At 38.6% G+C, this 21904-nt stretch overlaps 1 protein-coding gene across 1 annotated transcript in view; it reads right to left on the bottom strand.

Moving 5' to 3' along the window:
* Positions 1-21904, bottom strand: part of THSD7B (thrombospondin type 1 domain containing 7B) — a 732294-nt gene that overhangs the window by 525765 nt on the left and 184625 nt on the right. The window contains exon 4 of the mRNA XM_041739265.1: positions 17955-18124. Within this exon, the coding sequence (XP_041595199.1) occupies positions 17955-18124 (170 nt within the window). The remainder of the gene's footprint in view (positions 1-17954; positions 18125-21904) is intronic.

Here is a 21904-nt window from a genome sequence, read left to right as displayed (position 1 = left end):
GTTGGAGAATTTCCCCCACAGTGCCAATGCATGTCCTGAGGTTGGTCCCATCATCCTGTGGACCACTGATCCAGCTAACCCAGCCACCTCTGTCATTCTCTGCAAATGAATTTACATGATCCCCAAGCTTCCCCACCAAAGTTAGTTCCCACAGGCACTGTCAATAGGAGGCCTCTCTTACTAAGCTATAGTGGTCAATCAACTGTACTAGAGACTTAAAGATACCATAAGGAAAATACATTACATAAAAATAAATTTGAAACTCAGCACAGGAGTGTTTAGTGGTCATACCTCCATAGGGAATCATCCTAGTTGGACTTTCTATCCCAAAGCCAGGCCTGCTGCTCCCATTCCATGAGGACTAGCCTCCCTCATAGGGCCCTCTGTCCTGGAGCACTGGTTAAGAGGTTGGGCTCCAGAGTCACACTCTTTAGATAAGAATCCTAGCCCTGCCATTGCAACTTCAGGCCAGCTACGGCTAACCGCACTTTCTTCATATCTATGATGGGCTAATAATGTTTCTTATGGTATAGGGATGTTATAAGGATTTTATGAGATTATTTATTTAAAGCATTTATATGGCATGCACATCTTGTAACAGTGTCATGAATAGAGTAAGCATCAGCAAATATTAATTATTTGTATTACTTCTAGTTCTGAGAGATTCAGACCTCTACATCTATAGCTGTGCTATCCAGTATGTTAGTCAGGAGCCGTGTAGGTACATATAGCTATGGAGCATTGAAATGTGGATAATCCAATAGGAGATAAAGTATAAAGCAAATACAATTTTCAATACATAGTTTAAAAAAGAATGTAAAATATCTTTTTTATGTTGATCGCATATTGAAATGACATTTTAGATATCTTGAGTTTAATAAATATTATTACAATTAATTTCATTTGACCCATTTCTTTTTGCATTTTTTTAGTATGTGTACTAGGAAACTAAAAATTACATATGACTCAGATTTGTGACTCGCCTTAGATTTCTATTGGACAGTGCTTGTCCAACTATGGTCCATAGAGCAACAGCATAGGCATCTCCTGGGAGCTTACTAGAACTGCAAGATCCCTACTCCACCCCAGACATACTGAATCACAATACGAATTTCAAAAGATCCCCAGGTAATTTGCATGCTAATTAAAATCTGAGAAGCAGTATCCCACAAGAAAAATGAGTTCGCCTACTACATTGTCTGTATGGGAGGGGAATCTCTTTTTATTTTGTTAAATGGAGAAGGTGAGGCCCTGCATGCTCTCTTTCAGACTTTGCGTACTGAAGACCCATGAAAATCCTCATCCCCCCACCTTCACCCACAGAACTCTATGTCTTCAGATTGCTTTGAGATAGATTAGATGAGTAAATTTGGACATAGAAGTGGAAGGAGAAAACAAATCAATTTTGAATAATTGCTCACAAAGGGAAAGAGGGTGGATTCCACTGTGTATTCAGTATGATAATAATTCCAGGCAAAACTCAAAAGCTTATTTTTAAATAGTAACCAAGAAGAAAGGAAATCATACTTCATTATGAAATTATTAGAGTTCATTAAGCATCCTTTATGATGAAAGACTATGAAAATTTGGCCCCTGGGGAAAAAGTTGAAGACTAGGGGTGTTTGGTATAGAAAGAAAAAATGTCAAGAATATAGTGTGGCTATCTTTAAATTTTTGAAGGGTTTTTATATGAAAAATATATTAATTTTATGCTGCTCCTAAGTGCAGAACTGGGGAAAACGGATGGAAATTAACAAGAAGCAAATGAATATATGAGAAGTCTATATAATAATTGGAACTTTACAGAGGACTGAATTAGTTATCACTAGCACACAATCTGAAACCACACTTGAGGATGCCTGAAGAAGCAGCCACTGTGCCAGAAAGGTATATGAACCAGACAACCAATCCAGCCCCTTTGTTGGTTTGTAAGCTCCTGCCTGCTAGATCTTACAAGTTTATATAGAGGTTTTAACTGGCTTCAGTCATGTATATTGTCTAGAAAGTCTCAACACTGCATCACTATCTCAAGGCTGGGTCCTTGGGGCAGCTTCTGGGAGTGGGGAAGGCAAGCAGAACCCAAATTCCAAGCCCCGGGGAATGGTGTGAGGAGCCTCCGATTACATGGGTCCAAATCACAGGTCAACCAGTGGTCACTTCTCTATGACCTTCCTCAACATTCTTTCAAATTATATTTACATTATTATTCTAATTTCTGTTAGTAAAGACAACAGAAATAGTCACAAAAACACTGCTAAGGTTATACTTTGACTTATAGCCTTAACCTGCATAAAGTAGTGAAGAGATTAGCCTGGAACTAAGAGACAGTCACTTAATTTTGGGCACTTAATAAATGTCTTGATACTATATTATGTGAACACAAGTAAGACAGTTTCCTTATCTTACCAATAGAAAAAGGTCTATTTCATTTTATTCCAATTAAAAAGAAACACTCTCAAAGACAAATGTGTATGTGGCTTCTTTAAAAAAAGGAGGTGGGTTTGGGGAAGGGGTGGATTGGAAAAAAAAAAAGCTCCTTTATGAAGCCTTTTATCTGATATAAAAAGAAGAGCAAAACAGATTGAACTGTGACAACAGGATCTAAATTATACTATATAGAATGCTTTCCTCTGCTAAGGAGAAAATAAAAATCAGGAGAAAGTGTTAATAAACTGAGTTTCAGAGTTTTAAGAAGAGAGTAAGCAGACTGATGCTTGCCATACAGCATTATGTCTTTTAAGCATTAAGTCCATCTCAAACCATTTGGAAATGGAGTTAAAAACAAAACTCATCTTCGTCTTTCTAACAGGTTACAGATTTTCAAGGATATTTGACATAGTCCTATCACAAGTTTTCTGCAGGGTCATAAAGAAAAGCCATGTGGCTTATATAAGAAATAAGAATAACCAGGAAACAGAACGCCATAAAATCCTAGCTAAAAACAATCTGAGTTAGCAAGTCATTAAAAGCTCTGATGTTAAAGCTGCAAACTCCACACTGAACCCTGACATCTGAAGTTATTATCATTGGAAACAAGTTCTCATAGGAGCTCTCTGATTTCTGGAGCTCCTTTCCAGCCCCTGGAACTTGAATAGTAGTCAAATTTAGCAGGAAAGAAAATATTAGACTAGTAAGTACATAAATATGGGGGGAAATCAGTGCGAGTTAGAGAAGGTGCAGGTTTTGTAAGCACATTAACAGTTAGAGCCAGAGTGATGGATGGAGAACTGGCCAAGGTGTTAGAAGTCTAAAGCCTACATTGATCAACTGTGAAAGCCCAGCAAGTTTCGGCTACTGCATTTCTCAATATGCATACTTGAGAATAAAAATATCAAATGATGTCAATCTTTCCTAACCTTCATCATTGATAAGAATAATCTATTTTAATACATATATTTTTTTAAAAGTTTTACAGGGACACCTCGGTGGCTCAGCGGTTGAGCATCACCCTTTGGCTCAGGGCAAGATCCTGGAGTCCCGAGATCAAGTCCCATGTCGGGCTCCCTGCATGGAGCCTGCTTCTCTCTCTGCCTGCATCTCTACCTCTCTCGCTGTGTGTCTCTCATGAATAAATAAATAGAATCTTGAAAAAAAAAAGTTTTACAAATTTCTAGGTCCACACTAAGCCCACTGGATGGAATTTCTAGGGGAGGAGCCCAGGAAGGAATACATTTAACAAGTACCATAGATAATTCATATCATCAGGTTTGCTGATAATTACTGCTTACATAAAACTGAAATTTCCTCTCAGTTCCAAAATTCTGCTTCTTTTTTTATTTGTTTCAAATAGTAGTTTCTCATAACCTAAAGAGATAAATGTAGAAAGCTTCTATTTCATCAACAAATAATTATAAAAGTTAGCTTAATGAAGCTGTCCGTCTTAAAAATGATAGATGTGGTTGCAAGCTTTACCCAGTCTGAGGAATATTAAAGGAGTCTGGCCAACCAGGGACGTCTAGCCTATCTGACTAGCCAAAACCAAATTGAAGGTATAGAATTTAGGGGAAATAATGTATTTGTAGTGTCAATTCTATTTTGGTGAAAAGGAGACATTGGAGAAATAAGAAAAAGACTATTACATATAAATAAGTTTTCTTCTGAATGTAACTAATTTTTACACTTATATTTCCCACTGGCCTTTAATATACCTATGAGATAAGAATAAATACATTCTATTATCCCTGCTTTATAAAGGGATAAATTGAAGCCCAAATTGGGTAACTCATCTGTCCCAAGGTTAAGTACCATCATCAATGGTATAGGCGGAATTAGAATTCTGTTCACTTAATTCCCAGTTCAATATTTCTTTCCACATTATTTCATTTTACCAAAAAGTAATAACTATTATCTCCACTTTACATACATTTGAAAATTCCCATGATAAAATCTCCCTCCAAAAAAGGTTGTTACTTTGAGATTAATAGGAGGCAACTTATAGATACAAATCCTTCATTCTCTGGAGTAGAATTCCTAAAATATTAGCTCTACAGACTAACAATTTGGGCAGAATCATTTTAAATTTTACATCTCAAAAAAATGCTGTGGGAGAAGCCAATCTGCTGCATATTTATTTCTCTATCCTTAAATTCTTCTCATAGCTTGTTGGATAAAGCTACACATCAATAGCCCGATACTTCTATGATATGTTTGATTCAGAGAAATAGAACATATTTCCCAAGACTGTGGGTGCTGTAATTTTCATAACAGAGAGGTCATTTCCTAAATAAAAGTAGTTGATGCTTTTATTTCTTGACTATAATACCTTCCTTCTATAAATTAACATCACAAAGTAGGATATCAAAATGTAAGATAGCTTTTTTTTTTTTTTTTTATCTACAATAGTCACACACACACAGAGAGAGAGAGAGAGAGAGAGAAGCAGAGACACAGGCAGATGGAGAAGCAGGCTCCATGCACCAGGAGCCCGACGTGGGATTCGATCCTGGGTCTCCAGGATCGCGCCCCGGGACAAAGGCAGGCGCCAAACCCCTGCACCACCCAGGGATCCCTGTAAGGTTGCTTTTGGATAATCAAAGATTTTGGAGGACATAGGGTATTTTAATGGTTTCCTGTAGTGGAGACATAGCTCCTGATTATAATTGGAAAAGTGGCCTATCAGTCACTATGTACAACTACTTTAGTTACATTTTAAATGAAAGGTATATAGTAACCAGTGTGCAAGTGTGTGTGTCAGGCGTGTATGTGCATGCATGTATGTTGTTGCTGGGAGACAATTTCTCCATGGATTTCTTATTTCTGCATATCTTATAATTAGAGACACTGACAATTTTTGTTCCAGGCCACATTTTTCAAGGATGTTTTTATATCAGATAGCCTTGGAAGAGAAGGATAATGTCACCCTCCGGGGCAAAGGTTTTGCAGGGTTTTTGGTTTTGTGTGTGTGTGTGTGTGTGTGTGTGTGTGTGTGTGTTTCAGTCCTCTTATAAAAAATTGGGGTTTCTGAAGCTCGGTATGTCCCTCCTATCATAGAACTCACTTTGCGTGTAGGCATGGCATGGTCCTACTAATGTGTTGCACTGTGGGAACTGGGGCTCAAAAAACAAATATAGATCTGGCTACTGACATTGCTGTGGGTATCAAGCTGCCCTTTGCCTCTGATCCGGGATCTCATGTCTTCTGTCAGTATCTACGAAATGGTTGTAGGCTAAGATGTTAGTTTGCAAGGAGGATAACACATGGGATCCTTCATAGTTCTTGATATGCATGTATGTATATCAGTTATTCATGTTTGAGCTTACAAATAGCTCTTCCTACAATGGCTTTGTGCAATTTTTTTTTTAGATTTTATTTATTCATGAGAGACAGAGAGAGAGAGAGAGAGGCAGAGACACAAGCAGAGGGAGAAGCAGGCTCCATGCAGGGAGGCCGATGTGGGTCTTGATCCCAGGTCTCCAGGATCACACCCTGGGCCGAAGGGAGGCACCCAAACCGCTGAGCCACCCAGGCATCCTGGCTTTGCACAATTTTTTTAGAATGATTTGTCTTTCTGCTCTCTCTGTGTGCTAAGAAATCCTGGAGAGTCATTTTATGACTGATCACTTCAATTAAGTAACTGAACAGCCCTGGGAAATTTTTTCAAAAATCAAAACTTTTGTCATGTGTTCTATTATACATTCCACAATTCTCATATCTACCACTTTTTCTGTGTCAAAGTACTGCAAAGAATGCTTAAGGCATGGTCTATGGACATTTTGCATTGAAATCAATTGGGATGTTTTGAGTGGGATGCTGATGTACCCAATTCCCAAATTTCTAGTACAGTATCAAATCTATGAGTGGTCAGTTCTGAAAGCACTCAGAGAACTCAGAGTAGTAGTGCTGGGTTCTCAACGACTGACTAAGCTCAAGTAGGTATTAAGTGCTAGGGAACTTAGAGAGTGATCCCTCACACACATGTTGTACTAGATGTGGGGCAGTAAAGTGTCCAGGTGAGTACCCGGGTCATGCTCTACTGGCTGCTCAGCTAAAACCCCTTCCAAGAGAGGACAGATCACATAATCCTATTACTAAAAGAGATTTTGCCATTGGATCATATTCTAACTTTCTCATTTTACAGATGAGAAAGATGAAGTGTTTGCATTCCAATAGAACCTTTAAGTGGCATACTCCTTTCCTCTTCTAGGTTGTTTGCTTTTGAAACCTGCATTTTAAAAATGCTTTTTACACACACATAACAGAATACTCATTGCATTAAGCCTACATGATTTGTTTTTATGTTTCTCTCTCCAAATTGGCTTTGCCTTCTTAATATATAAGGTTGATTTGTTCATCCCTCAATCTCTACTATTTCACAGAGTGTCTAACCTATGGCAGGGCTTTGGTAAATATGTGAATGCACAAAAGAGCAAAGCCTTCAGCATCTGAAAAGGAGAAAAACAGCTTACTGAATGCTTACTATGTATCAGGAACTGTGCTATAATTGTTTCTCCTTTAAACATAGATCATCTCATTTAGTCTTGACAAGTCTGTTGTTATCTCCATGTTACACATGAGAAAACTGGATGCTTAAAGAGGCTGCATGACTTGCCCAACATCACATGGCCAGGAAAAGGGGGGGCTGGTGCTCAAATACAATAATTCCCACCTCAGAACTAAGTTTGTTCTTACTAAGTTAACTGGGACCTCTGTGCCCCTATATATATATATTTAATTTTTATTTATGATAGAGAGAGAGAGAGAGAGAGAGGCAGAGACACAGGCAGAGAGAGAAGCAGGCTCCATGCACCGGGAGCCCGACGTGGGACTCGATCCCGGGTCTCCAGGATCGCGCCCTGGGCCAAAGGCAGGCGCCAAACTGCTGTGCCACCCAGGGATCCCACTCTGTGCCCCTTTATATCATACCACATAATCCACATATTCATAAGGATTATCCTCTTGATTCATTTTGATAAACCCCAAGTATTATTTTTATAATAAATTTATTTTTTATTAGTGTTCAATTTACCAACATACAGAATAACACCCAGTGCTCATCCCGTCAAGTGCCCCCCTCAGTGCCCGTCACCCATTCACCGCCACCCCCAGCCCTCCTCCCCTTCCACCAAGTATTATTTATTTCTCAGAGGAAGTGGGAGGAGTTTTGGCAGGCAGAGTAACGGCCACCCAAACATATCTAAATCTTACTGTCTACTACTTGTGAATATTAGGTTATTTGGCAAAGGGAGTTAGGGTCATGTGGAATTGAGATTCCTAATCAGTTGATCTTGAGATGTGAAGATTATCCCAGATTATCATGGCATACCCAATGTAATTACAAGGTAATTGAGGTAATGGAATTGTAATTCCATTATATAAATGGAAAAAGGAGGTATAAGAATCATAGGCAGAAAGACACTTGAAGATGATATGTTGCTGGCTTTGAAGATAAAGGAGTCATAAGCAAGAAATAGGAGAAGCCTCTTGAAGCTGGGAAAAGCAAAGAAAGGATTCTTCCTCACAGCCCCCAGAAGGAACACACACCTGCTTTTATGTTGATTTTAACCCATTGAGGACCATTTTGGACTTCTGACCTTCAGCACTATAAAATAATCAATCTGTGTTGTCTGAAGTCACTAAATTTGTAGTAGTTTGCTACAACAACCATAGGAATAATAGAGAGGGGTAGATAATAGGAAATAATGCCTGAGCCAGAGATAGCAAGCTACCCCTCAAAGATTGGCATTTCCTTTTCAAAGCATATAGCTGTTGCTAGAAAGTGGCTGCTCAGCCAGACATCCCATTTTCTAAGGACCTCTCGTCCCCCTGTCCTCCTCTGCACTGAGAGAGGGACAATGCCCCAGGGGACTGGGGACTATAATGTATAATGCCTCCTCTGGGGACTGTAGAAGTATCTTCCTTCTGAGTCAGGATGTTTAAGTTCTAGGTCTGTGATTCTCATTTCTCTGCTGTCTAGATAATATGATGCTAGCTTATAACCACAAGATGAAAACTCAAGCACAGAAAGATCAGCTAAGCTCATCTAAGGCCACCAAGTGTGGCTGCAATGATTGAGTAGAATCGGAAATGGAGCATGTTGAGGCTACAGAAGTAGGCAAGCCCCAGATCATACATGGCTCTGTGAGTGATGTTAAAGAAGTTTTGATTTAGAAAAAGTCACTGAAGTCATTTTGCATGGGAATCATACACTCAGATAAGCTCTCCTATAAGGTTGCTTTGGAAGGAGGATGGAGAGGAAAAATAATAATAGCTAACAGTTATTAAGTGCTTTCTGTATTCAGCTCTAAGTGGTGTGTAAGTATGTGTGTATTAAACCCACCCTGTGTTCATTTGATGAGTCAGGAATTATTATTATTTCTACCTAACAGATGAAGAAACTGAAGGTAAAAGAATTAACTTGTCCAAGATTATACAACTTACAAGTGACAAAGTAAGAATATGGCCAGAGGTAGTGGGTCTGCAGAGCCCATGCACTGAACCACATCAAATACACTCCCGTCTATTTAGAAGGGGTAAGAGTAGGAGGGAAATCGGCCAGGAAACTATCATAACAGTTCATGTGAGAAATAATGCTAGAAGAGGAAAGAAATGAAATAAATAGAATAAACAAATAGTATATATATATTTGGAAGTAGAATTCACAGGATGTGGTGCTAAGTTGAATGGGGGCAAAGAGGTGAATGACAGTAAAATATAGGATGTTTTACTGGATGTTACTCAGGTTTCTAGCATAAGCATTTTGCAGGAAGAAAGACAATTACCTAATTCTGGAACACTGGAAAAGGATCTGATATGGGATTGTGTAGGATAATGAAGAATCTGGGGAACACTGAATTTAAAATGGTATATATTATCTACATAGAACCAGCTGGGTCCAGTACTGAGCTCTGAATCTAAAAAGAATTAGGACACTTTGGACACATTTCTGACCAAAAGTAAGAAATAAAGTCTTAGAAAAAAACAGTTCTTAAAAGATTAGATGACTTGTGATTATATATTCCACATGGAGACCCATGGAATGTTTGAATGAGAGGTAGCACCACAATCCAGCTGGTCTTCCAGCGTTTCCATTGATATGGGGATTGATTCTCTGCAGCCTCCCAGTATGCCTGAGGAAATGGCCAGAAGACACAAGGAGTAACGTAACCAATCGTAAGCACCCAGAGGTCTTACTAAGCAACTCCTCTCTTGAGGATAGAACCTGATGAGAATTTTACAGTAGAGAAATTTACATGGAAAATGCTAAATACTAGGATTAGTTGAGGAGGAAACTGTGAAACTTTCCTGCAAGAAGAGTTGGACAATAAGCAGATGTTTCTTCTAGATCCTACTTGCCAGGGCATTCACATATTCAACGAGGCTGGAGAAATAGATTTGGAAGGAGTAACTCTGTTTCAGAAATTGCACTGCCAAGAGGAACCTCATTACCTCTTGGCTTGGTGTTCATGAAAAATCTAATCCGGCTGACAAAATGAAGTTTAGTAAGACACTCAACTAAAGATTGTAAATGCACCAGTCTCAGCATGTTTTTCTAAATGCAATCTTCTACCCTGAAAAGGAGAATCTAACTGTTCATTAATGAAGTGCAGGTGTATGTGAACAATGGAAATAAAGGGAAAAGTTGTTCCAAGGTGAAAAGAAATGCCTAAAACTGAATGGTAAGACTATATGCAGGGGGTTTATTCATTTGCTCAAAAAAATACCCATTGAGATCTTATTTGCCTTTGGCCAGGCAGTGTGCTAACTGCTGTGAAGTCTACCCTAGTTACTAAAACTGTTGCTGCTCTCAAAGTTTACGCAAGATGAAAAAAAAAAGAAGAAAAGACGAGCAGGGGGGCAGAAATAAAAAAAAAATTGGATGATGAGGAAGAGAAAATATATAAAAGAAGAGGAAGAAAAATGAGGTTGAGAGAGGAGACAAGGAAAAGGAAAGACAAAAAGAATTGTTCACAATCCCCGCCGCACTTCAGGTTGGTACCAAGTCCCATCTAGATCAGTAGAGAAAAATCCTTCAAAACAGTGTCTCTCATTCTTTCTTTTGACACATATTAATGGTTCTGCTATGCCTGAGTCCTCTAAAAAGGAGAGCCTTCTATGAGGATTCAGGTGTTAATACTTTACCTGGAGGGAACAGGTGAGGAGGCAGTGATGGGGAGACAGTAGGAGGACCAAAGCAAGGGAAACATGAAGAAATGCTATGTGATCTGTGATTGTCCTGGGTACCATTTTGCATTAGATCACACAGATATATAGCCTATATATTGAACCTATATATAGGTTCATGCATTTGGAAAACAATTTCTCTGGGAGGATTGCAAGAATACGCTGGAATGATATACAGATGCACTGGATATAGCCTGGCTCCCTCCTAAATCCTGTTTCCATCTGGTGAAGTTTCACACCTTAAGGAGCTAAGTGTCCTCCACTTCCAGGTTCCAACACCTTAGCTCCTCAGTTACTCCTCAGGTAGCTCCTATTAGGAAAGTAGATCCATGGTGCTTAGAGAGCATCAACCAGGAGAAAGAAAGAAGGTGGAAAGGAATATGAGAAGGGGCAAAGCTTAAATTCAATGCAAATATCCTTTCTGTGCCAGAGATGGTGCTGAGTGCTGGGGAAACAACAGTGAACAACAGATACGGCTCCTGAGATTGCGTAGTAGCCTGCTTAGTGGCGCACAAACAAGCAATTGCATTGTAGTGAGATAAAGTGCTTTGACTACTGAGGACCGGAGACCCTCTGTAGTCTCTAAAGGTTCCCAGAGGAGTAATTTCTAAGAAGTAAGTGTTATCCAGGTGATAGGTTAGAGCCAGGGAGTAAGTTTGTGTTGGGGGAGGGGGTGCAGAGGGAGACTATAGGTCAGTGGTCATACAGAGACTGGCTCCTCAGGCCTAGAGAGTTAAAGAAAGTGTTCAGTATTACTGGAGCCCGGGGCATTGGACAGGGATAAAGAATGTAATAGTTTTAATCCCTCCCATCTCATGGTCTGATCATTATAAGGCCCAATACTATAGCCTAGAATTCGATCTGTCTACTTTAAATCCACAGCACTTACCTTTAGCTGATCCTTGTTCATGTCACACTTCATTATTGGTTTTGTTCTATTTTCTACTATGACTTTCTACTTCTGTGCCTTTACTCCAATAGTTTGTTTCACCTGGGACTCTGTCCCCTCCATATAATCACCTGTCTAAACACCTGCGCTTCTTTTAAGTCTACGAAAAGTTTTCTTCTTCATGAACCTACTCTATATCCCACTAGTTTAATCTCACCTTCCCTAAAATTTTCATTTTCTCCTAAGGTACTCAGGTCATTTCTGCACATACTCTTTGACTGTCTCATCTTCCCTCCTAGGCTATTGAAGAACAAAACTGAAACAGATGAAAGGGGCACCAGGGTGGCTCAGTTGGTTAAGCATCTGCCTTAGGCTCAGGTCATGATCTCAGGGTCCTGGGATGGAGCCCCATATCAGGCTCCCTGCTCAGCAGGGAGTCTGCTTCTCCCTCTCCCTCTGCCACTCCCCTCTGCTTGTGCTCTCTCTTGAATAAATGAATAAAATCTTTATAAAAATAACTAAAACAGATGGACATAAATAATTTGAAATCATTTGTGGCTTCTAAAATCTCTTTTCTCTGGAGAACAAGAGGAATATATTTTGGAAATTATTCAGAAACCAACTACCTAATGTTATGGGCCAGGATCACTCAGTAAATGCACTGTTTGAGTCCAAGCAGACCGCCCTGGGCCAGTGACCCTCCTTGTCGTCTCTTTTGCATTCTTTTTCAATCTTTCCCCATGGACTATTTCCATCACTTTATGATCCTCAGATCTTCTATTTTATCTGATTCCATTCCAGGCCCTCTGGACCACCTGGGCTTGACAAGGAATGATGACATCCAAATAGCAGATCATTTTGGGTTTATTAACAGTAAAGCAATTTCTTTCTCTGCTCTGTCCATAAAGCAAAGGAATCCAACAAAACTTAACGTATTGGTTTCTCACAAAATGAGTTTTTCATTTTGAATTCCATATACATTTGCAATTTTCCATTTATGTGATGGGCTGTGGCACTTGGAAATATAAAGTAGGATCCCATGAATAGCCTTCAAGGGCTTTATAGCCTAACGGGTGACAAGGGCAATAATATCAATGGCTGGATATCAGGCAAAAAGGGATGTGTTGTTACAGGGGTATGAGCTTAGTGCCACAGGATTAGCAAAGCTGAAATATCACTGGTAAAAGAATTGGAAAAATCCAAACACATCTAGTTCTAGGTTCTTGACAATCTTGCTCCTGCATGATGCCACATGTTTTGATTTCATTAACACATGGTATTGAATTATCAATTCAGTCATGTGGATTTTGGAAAAAAAATAATACATTGTATGAAGAAGAACCTGTGTTCTCCCTCTTAAGGAGATCAAATTAGGCAGGATGTGTCATCTAAAAGGCTTCTTTTTCCACAAGTCATTTATTTTTCCCAGGAGTAGCATCTACTCAATGCTAGGCTTTCTCCTCAAATATCCCACCTCTAGCATTCGTCCAGGGCAGCTCCCTCCCATTCCCATTCCAATCATATGAATTATACCTTGAGCTAAGTAAATTAAGACATTTTTAATGTCAAGAACAGCTTGATAATTTAATGAGTGCTAAAGTAAGAACTCATCAATAGTTTTGCTAAGGATAGTAATTCAACAAACATTTGCCATATCACACCAAGATAAGTTTGTTATACTTGATTTAAAAAAAAAATCACTAAACTGAGATACATAAGTGATGAAACGGAACCAGTAGGAATTTCTAATCACGGTAACCTAATTGCCTTTAAATATTAGACAGATATTAGAATATCTAATATTCTTTTTCTAAACTTTTTTTAACTTTCACACTTTTGGGGAGAATGTTTGGGGAGAATATTTGAAATACATATGTGTGTCCATGTGTATGTGTATACATATGAAGTATACATAAACTGACTTTCTCCTATACCCATAACTCCAATAATTGAGGATATTCCCAAAGTGGAATGATTACAGGCCAACTGTCTTCTATCTTTTGGTCTCATGTGACCTGCCATCAACTAGCCTGCTGTTAATAAGCAAAGATAATTTCATCCAGTTATCAGTTTCTCTTAGCTTAAAGCAAAAAAAAAAAAAAAAAAAAAAAAAAAGTCCTACAAACCCATTTCTCCTCTGAAAACCAACACTAAAGGAAGTTCTAAGAGCATTTTTTCCTTAAACTTTATTCTCACACCGAAATAAGCTTATTGACTTTAAAACCAATTTCTAAAGACAGGCCATCAAATAATGGTGGAATAGATATTTCCTTCAATTGCCCCTTAAGAAATCTGTTCATCTGTTCATCATGTAAATTACTTTATTTCATATCTCAAAAACTTCTTGGATAACCAGATAACTTTGCAAGTAGGATATGGGCACTCGCAAGAATTCTCTTGGTATACTGATATTTATGCATTCTTTTATATAGCTAAGAATATGAGATTTCTTCTCTGCTTAAAAACCTGCAGTGGGGAAAGAAAGGCTGTACCCATATCTCAAAAGCCAAGTCTTACCTCCAGAATAGTACAAAAGGACTAGATTTCCAGTGTCACTGTCACTTCCTTATTCCCTGTGCTCCGCTCACACCAATTCACGTGCCACCACTGAACACAAATGTCTCTATTCCTTTCCATATGTCCCCTCTGCCCCTCCACTTAGAACATTCTTTCCTAATGATCCTACAAACTCTCTTCAAACATTACCTCCTTTATAAAGATAACCCTCAGGAATCATTAAATGGTTTTAGTCATATTATACATATAACGATCACATTATTTATGACACTATTGCATAATTGTTAGTTTAATTGTTGTTCCAATTAAAAAAACAAGTAATGAGGGGCATCTTCATAATACAGTGTCTAGTACATAGCCTAAAATATAGCTGGCACTTAATGAATTATTTTTTTAAAAGACTGATTTTACTAACCAAATCAATCTTTAAAAATAATACAATGAGGGATGCGTGAGTGGCTTAGCAGTTAAGTGCCTGTCTTCAGTTCAAGGTATGATCCTGGAGTCCTAGGTTCGAGTCCCACATCAGGGTGTTGCATGGAGCCTGCTTCTCCCTCTGCTCATGTCTCTGCCTCTCTCTGTCTCTCATGAATAAATAAATAAAATCTTTTTAAAAATCATACAATGAACTATAAGACAGGAACAACAATCATGTAACTTATCAAAATTCCATACAGGTAAAAATTAGAGCCTGCAATCCAAGCATTTTAAGTCTCCATACACACTTCTTAGACAGAAAATACATTAAGTCTCCATATACTACTTAATCTTCCAGGACACATCTCTTATCTGACCATGTATTTCCTTATTGTCAACTCTAGGCCCAACATGATAAAGATGTAGGACTTTTAAGAACTACTTAATCTTACTGTAGTGGAGGAAGCAAGTAATGCATTTGACAACTCAAAGCTGAATTGTGTCCCATCCTTAGAAAAGTTGTGCCCATTTAATGCCAAATAATGAATCTCAAATACAAAAAAAATTCAGGAAGTGTTCTTAACTGCAACTGCACCAATACCTTTCCCCAATGTTTTATTTAGTTTTTTTTCTTGGGCGGGGGGGGGGGGGGGAAGGTTTATATTTTCCTCACCATAAAAATACATTTTATCTCCATGTCATTTCACTCCATATTTGTTGATACTTCAGTCTCCAGGCCATGTTTTCATGAATGGAAAATAACTATGTCCCAAATCTTTATTAGATTTTGCAGATGTCCTCTTTATTTCAATGCTTTATCTCCTGAGAAACAATGCTTGAATGAGGCTGAGTGGCTTTAATTTCATTTGAGAAAAGAGCAAGAAAAAAATGGTCTCACCAAACCAAACTTTTAGACCTCCAGGTAAGCATTACTCTTGCTGGTATTTCTGAATTATACAAGACAAGCTCAATTCTCTCTACAACAATAACTGGTGAACAAAATCATAAATATCCTTCTATATTTTCATTCCCAATTCTATTGGCTTGGCTACTATTATGGGTAATGCTTCTCATATTGATTGTTACAGCACTATTTTTTTGGCTGTATTTAAAACATCACATGAACACTAAACAAAAGAACTAGGTAAATATCCCATAAATATTATGCCATTTTTATAACCACCATGAATTGAGGTCAAATGGGGAATGGGACATCACTAAAAATAAGTCGCTAACAGAACTGTGTCAAAGTCAGAATTCCTACCTCAGCATCCAGCCCAGGCAAGAGCCTTAGAGGCACTTGGGAGAGAAATAGCTATCCTTTTAGTTCCCCGCCCCCCGCCCCCTGTATTCTGGAATTTACAATCTGTTTCATACTATTGCATGAGAGATCCATGGAAATGGGTCTTGGTTGGGGGGTTTGTTTTGGTTTTGGTTTTGGTTCACTAGGGGTGGTGGTAGTGTTTTACCCAGGGTTGTGTTTCTCTAAGATCAGGTTCTTAAAATACAGAGCAGCTAACTTACAGTGGATGGTGGGATTTTGTAGAGAAGAAAAGTCAAGCAATTTCAGTTCAGAGATTGTAAACAAAGTATCCTAGAGTCTAAGGAAAAATTAACCTGTGGGAAAGTCAATTGTCATTGAGAAAAGAGTTTCCAAAATCAACGCTATTAAAATTTCTTCTCCCTCTACAATCTAATATTTAAAAAAAGAAAAGCCAATGTTCACAAAAACTGAAATGCAAAAACTGTTACCAATGCTAGCCTTTATTACTGTATTAACAGAAAATGTTAGAAATATTTAAATTTGACCTCTTTCATTGAGCAAACACACTGACTGGTCCCTTACAATAGCAATTCAATTGTTCTCTTATGTTTAACTTGAGCCAAGAAGAAATTCTCATGTTGCCAGATATGTCAAGGCATATCTATAGATGATAACTGTAGGAAATTAAGGCATTTATAAGAAAGGAAAGTAATAGATCAACATTTTTAAAATATTTTATTTATTTATTCACGAGAGACACAGAGAGAGAGAGAGAGAGAGAGAGGCGGAGACACAGGCAGAGGAAGAAGCAGGCTCCACACAGGGAGCCCGACATGAGACTCGATCCTGGGACTCCAGGACCATGCCCTGGGCAGGCAGTAAAACGCTGAGCCACCCAGGGTCCCCTAGATCAACAACTTTTATTGTTCACTTTCATATAAGACCAAAATAAAACCTTTGTTAATGACTACCAAGGTAAATAGTAAGCAATACTATGTCCTCAATGCATTTGCTAACCTCTGAAAACCCTAGTACTATAGAAAACAGTAAAAGGGAAGAAAGAGGTAGAATAAAAAAATTATCAAGGTCTGAAAGAATAATATAGAGTTCTTTATCTAAATTTTGTTCTCCAAAGTCAGAGAAGTAAGCATAATCATGTTCTACCCTAGAACAGAAAGTGTAAGTTGCCAGTTTCCAGTGGTGACATTAGATAAGGAAGAAAATGTAATTATTTTTAAAATGACTCCAACTCTGTAAATGAGACACTGTAACTTTAGTTGTTGAAGCAAACACTAAGGATTCTGTAAAGATAATCCCTCTATGAGTGAGAGGGTGAATTATCCAAGGTTAGGGTCAGAGATACCTCCGGAATATTGAAAGGCCATGTGCTCCCCCCACCACCACCACCAAATGTACTTGGTATGAAAAGCTTTATAGGGTAAAACACATGCATTTCCATACCAAGAAAGCTTTCATCTTGCTTTTATACCAAATTCTACAGTAGAGGATTTATGTGCAGACTCAAGAAAACATTCCCACTTTGACTACTTCTGCAATGTTCTGTCTTCCAATGTGACTGGAACAGGCCACACATTCTTCTAGAGTGGAAGCGGTATTGCTCACTTTTGGCTTTCAATCAACTGACTTAATCTGGGCCAGGTTTTCAGTCCCTATCTGTCATCAATATCTTAAACTCTGAAACAAATGGACTACTTGCCTATCAGAGAGCCTAATGTGGAAAAAGTTGTTTTTCCTACTCCTCTACCTCTTTTCTCTACTTCTTTTCACATTATTTAAAACTTGCCAGTAAAACAGTAGATCCTTGACATTTGAAGGTGGTTATGTCTGTAGAAATTCCTACATTCACAAATAAACACAAACAACTCTCTAGAGAGAAACAAACAAAAAAGAATGCTACTAATTTATGAGGAGTTGACTCACTCCAGCCTAACAGCCTCTCTCAGCTTATAGCATTTATTCTTGCTATAGCGCTTAGTTATATTTTCTCTTTTAATTTTCACAATGATCTCTTGAGTCTGAAGTTATTATTACTGCTATCATTTTTTAAATATCCCCAATTGTTGCAAGTAGCAGAACTTAGGACTGGTTTGCAAATTCTCAATAAATCAAATATTAAATCTGTGAGTGCTGAGGGCCCATTACATCAAGAAGAACATGAGGAGATGGTGTTGGAGGTGATTTGCCCTCCAACAAGAGCACCGTCTGTCCCCAGAACAGGACGCCTACCTTCCTTGGTCTTCTGTATGGTGGACGCTGGTATGCTCTGGGCACAGTATACATCTCGGGTCTGGATCCCGCCTCCACAAACGGGTCCTGTCACATGCCAGCGGGGGTCCTGCTGCTCCAGGAGAAGAGAGACTTGGCATTCTTTCCATTCAGAGGTCCTCCAGGAATACCTGTTAGATTTGATTTATTTTAAAGAATAAGTAAGGAAAATATAAGATTCTAAAGAAAATATAAGTCATGACATTAAATGTATGTAATAATCTCTCTTTCTAGGGCCAAATCTTCACCTATGGATAAGGAAGTCTACTGGCTTTGAACACTAAATCCCTTTTATTTCCTAGGGGAAAAAAAAAAAAAAAGAAAACACAGCAGCCTCTCATGATAGCAGTATGGGATGAGAGGAGTACAGAAAGGAAATATGGATAAATAGGGTTTGTGTCTCAGCCCTGAAGCCATAAGAGAGTGAAGAATCAGAAGAAGAAGGTGGAAACCAGATGAACTTGTTCCCTACCAGCTGAACTTGTCATGGGGTATCACTTCACAGACATCTGGAGAACTATGTGAAAGTCAGCCTTTTGAAGTTAGTAATGTGTGAAGTTGGGGATATATGATTTTAAAAAGAGATGATTTTAAAAAGAGATGACCAACTTTTAAACCTCCTTGATATAGTAAAGTATTTCCACTTGACCCCAATGGGATAAAGATGTACATGTTAAAAATGAGTTGACAATGTGGCACTATATTTAACAGATGGGTACTTTAAAAAAAAAAAAGATTGTATTTATTTATTTATGAGAGACACATAGAAAGAGGCAGAGACATAGGCAGAGGGAGAAGCAGGCTCCATGTAGGAAGCCTGATGTAGAACTCGATCCCAGATCCCCGGATAACGCCCTGAGCCAAAGGCAGATGCTCAGTCGCTGAGCCACCCAGGCAACCCACCCAGGATGGGTGCTTTTTTATATACATAGACATGCTGTTATTTAAACTGACTTAGGAATATAGCTTCCTGGTTTATAATGGGTTAAGATACATATTAATAGACACACACATATACAAATAAGGGGAGAAAACATAATGGAGTTTGTACATAACTTGCGGAAAACAAAACAACTATAACAACGCTGTGCTCAGACCTGGAGCATTATTTCAGACAGAATTTCCTTTTGGGGGTTATTACAACATTCTTCAAGCCCACAGCATAAAAAGAACCCTACAGCATTCACATAAATACCAATAGTCTCATTAACTTCTAGAACAATAAACAAAACCTAAGAACATTCTCATAACTGCTGTCCCATTTCAGATCTGGGGAAAAATATCTCAGCTTTGTGACTGCTTAAAATAAAAAAAAAAAAAAAACAGCAATAAAAATAAGTGTGTGCCACCAAAATCCTTGCCTTACAGAAACTAGCATAAAATTAAGTCACAGACATCAAAATAAGAAAGCAAATCTCTAACAAACTTAATAGTGATCAAACTCCTTCACAATACATGTCATCACTTTAAAAAAGCTTGAGATTTGACAATCATATGTCTTATAAAAAGTCCACTGTAGAAAAAGGCTTTGGACAATTCCGTGGTATTTGTTGTAACACAACTGTTCTCCCTCTGCCTCCCTACTTCATTTTCACATGGTTTTCCAAGGCTGGAAAATTAGTCAGTAGGCTGGGCAAGACTTTGGAGTGCAGAGTGCAGGTCCTGCTTAATGCAGGCAATACAGACAATAATCTGTTTCCAATTCCTGGGTGTGAGAGACCAAGAAAAGTATGATTCTTCCCAAAGGCAGGCCTTCTCCAGAGGTGAGGTTCTGAAACCTCTTTGCCCCACTCAAAGTTCTCACACTGTTCTCCATGGTCACTCAAGCAGAAGGCTTGTCCCTCATGTATCTGAGTCTCAGGGCATGTGACTCTGTATTCTAGGGCAAAGTGCAATCAGGAGGTAAGGATTTGTTGGGGTGGATGGTTACCAAGGTCTCACTTCAGACCCTTTTCCTCCATAGGTTCTCTAGCAGAAGAGTTCCCTGGCCATTAAGCAGGGAGTCAGATACAGGAACTATGTAGGCGTCTCCTAGGATATAATTAGCAAATAAGGCAGGCAGAAAAGGGAACGGTGTGGTATAGACAACAGGCATGATTTACAGCTCAGCTGACCTATGCCCTGCCATGTATTAGGCACATGTGACCGTGGCCCAGTTCTGTTTTCTCATCTGTAAAATGGGTATAATAAAACCAAATGATGAACATGGCATATAATAAATGTTCAATAAATGCTAAATCCCTTCCTGTTTACATCCTACTACAAGTACCTTTTGCTCCTTGCTTCCACAGAAAACACACACACACACACACACACACACAAATTAATGTGTTATGTATGAGGAGTTCATTGATTTCATCAAGTCCTAATAATAGAGATCCAGGAATACCATGGCCTAACTTCCAGCAACCAAAGTTCAGCAAACATAGAGTTCAGAAGTACAACAAGTCAAAGCAATTTGCTTGTCTGAAAGGACCAGGCCACACAGCTTTTTCAATTAATTTATCATGACCTTCTAAGAATTAGCAATGGAAGAATTTTGGAAGTTGTTACAGAGAAAAATGAAAAGTCTAATGACTATGGTTTTATATAAAGTAACAAAAACCCTGTCAGTAGCTCATTAACCAACAACACCCAAATTCCATTCACTGGCAAACAAATTCTCTAAAGAAATAGAAGGCATTTATCACTATCTCTATTGTTGACCTCATCAGAGAAAACACCAGTCCAACAAGTGGCAGAGGGAAAACACACACCAGGAAGGGACTTCTGTAATCCTTTTTAAAATGCCTGTCTTTCACCATCTTGCCTCATCCTCTTTATTTGTTTCAAAGCACTATGTTTAGTCACAAATCACCCTGCAATGATGAAAAGTGAACATCCTGAACTCCATCAACCTGGGAAAGTGTCTCCAGGAACTGACAAAAGGAGAAAACAAAGGGATCCTCTTGACTAACTGGTACTCGTTCTCCTTTAGAAGCTGTTACAGCTGGAGGCCCCCAGACAACTTGCCTTCCTGACCGCCTGGGACATTCTCTTCAAAGGCGAAGTTCCTGTCAAAAACCAGGCCTTTTCTATCCTCCCTCCCCCACCTCTGATGCCTTTTAACATACCCTCATTTTCTCCTTCTAGTTAGAAGGGAAATGTGGAAATCTCAAAGGCCAGAGTCCTACCTCCTGTGGGTATACAGCACTTTGAAATTTATTGTGGAAATGCCTCAAGTAGAGTTAAGAGGGCCACGGAATGAAAAACAGTAGTCCATCCTCATCCTACAAATGTGTAGGATCCATTTGCTTTTTTCAAACTTCTGGCTGACCACAATGGCTAAGGTATTAATTTACTTGAGCTCCTTGAGTCTCATGACATATCATTCAAGTAACAATAACAACAACCAATACTTTCTACATGCCTACTCTGTGCCAGGCAGTGCACTAACAAATTTAGGTGGGTTACTTCATTAAATCATCCCAACAACCCTATGAGGAAGATACTCTTTCCCCTTTTACAGATGGGGTAATTGGAATAAAAAAGAAATAATTCTTCCAAGGTCATATAAGTAATTGAAAGAGTAATGTTTAAAGTCAGATTTATCTGACTCCATAGCACATCTTTTTAGTGAAAATGAAAGGAAGACTTAAATTGTGAATGACAAACCAAAGAAACGTGGTCAAAGGATTTAGAAAATAGGTTCAGTTGGGACTAGGTAGCTACCTATCCAGCCTAATATTATGAGGACAAGCAAATGTTGGTCATGGCCTGAGGAAGTGTGTTCTGGACTGAAGCAAAACCAAACCAAACAAAAACAAAAAAACTCCCTTTGTTGGTGACAAAGATATTGCCAGTGACAACCAACTGATAATATTTGGCACTGCCACATTTTTATTTTATTGTCTCAAATTTTATTTTTTTAT

Source organism: Vulpes lagopus, chromosome 24 (genome assembly GCF_018345385.1).
Source record: "Vulpes lagopus strain Blue_001 chromosome 24, ASM1834538v1, whole genome shotgun sequence".
Classification (NCBI taxonomy): domain Eukaryota; kingdom Metazoa; phylum Chordata; class Mammalia; order Carnivora; family Canidae; genus Vulpes; species Vulpes lagopus.
This window is presented reverse-complemented; position numbering and strand designations above follow the sequence as displayed.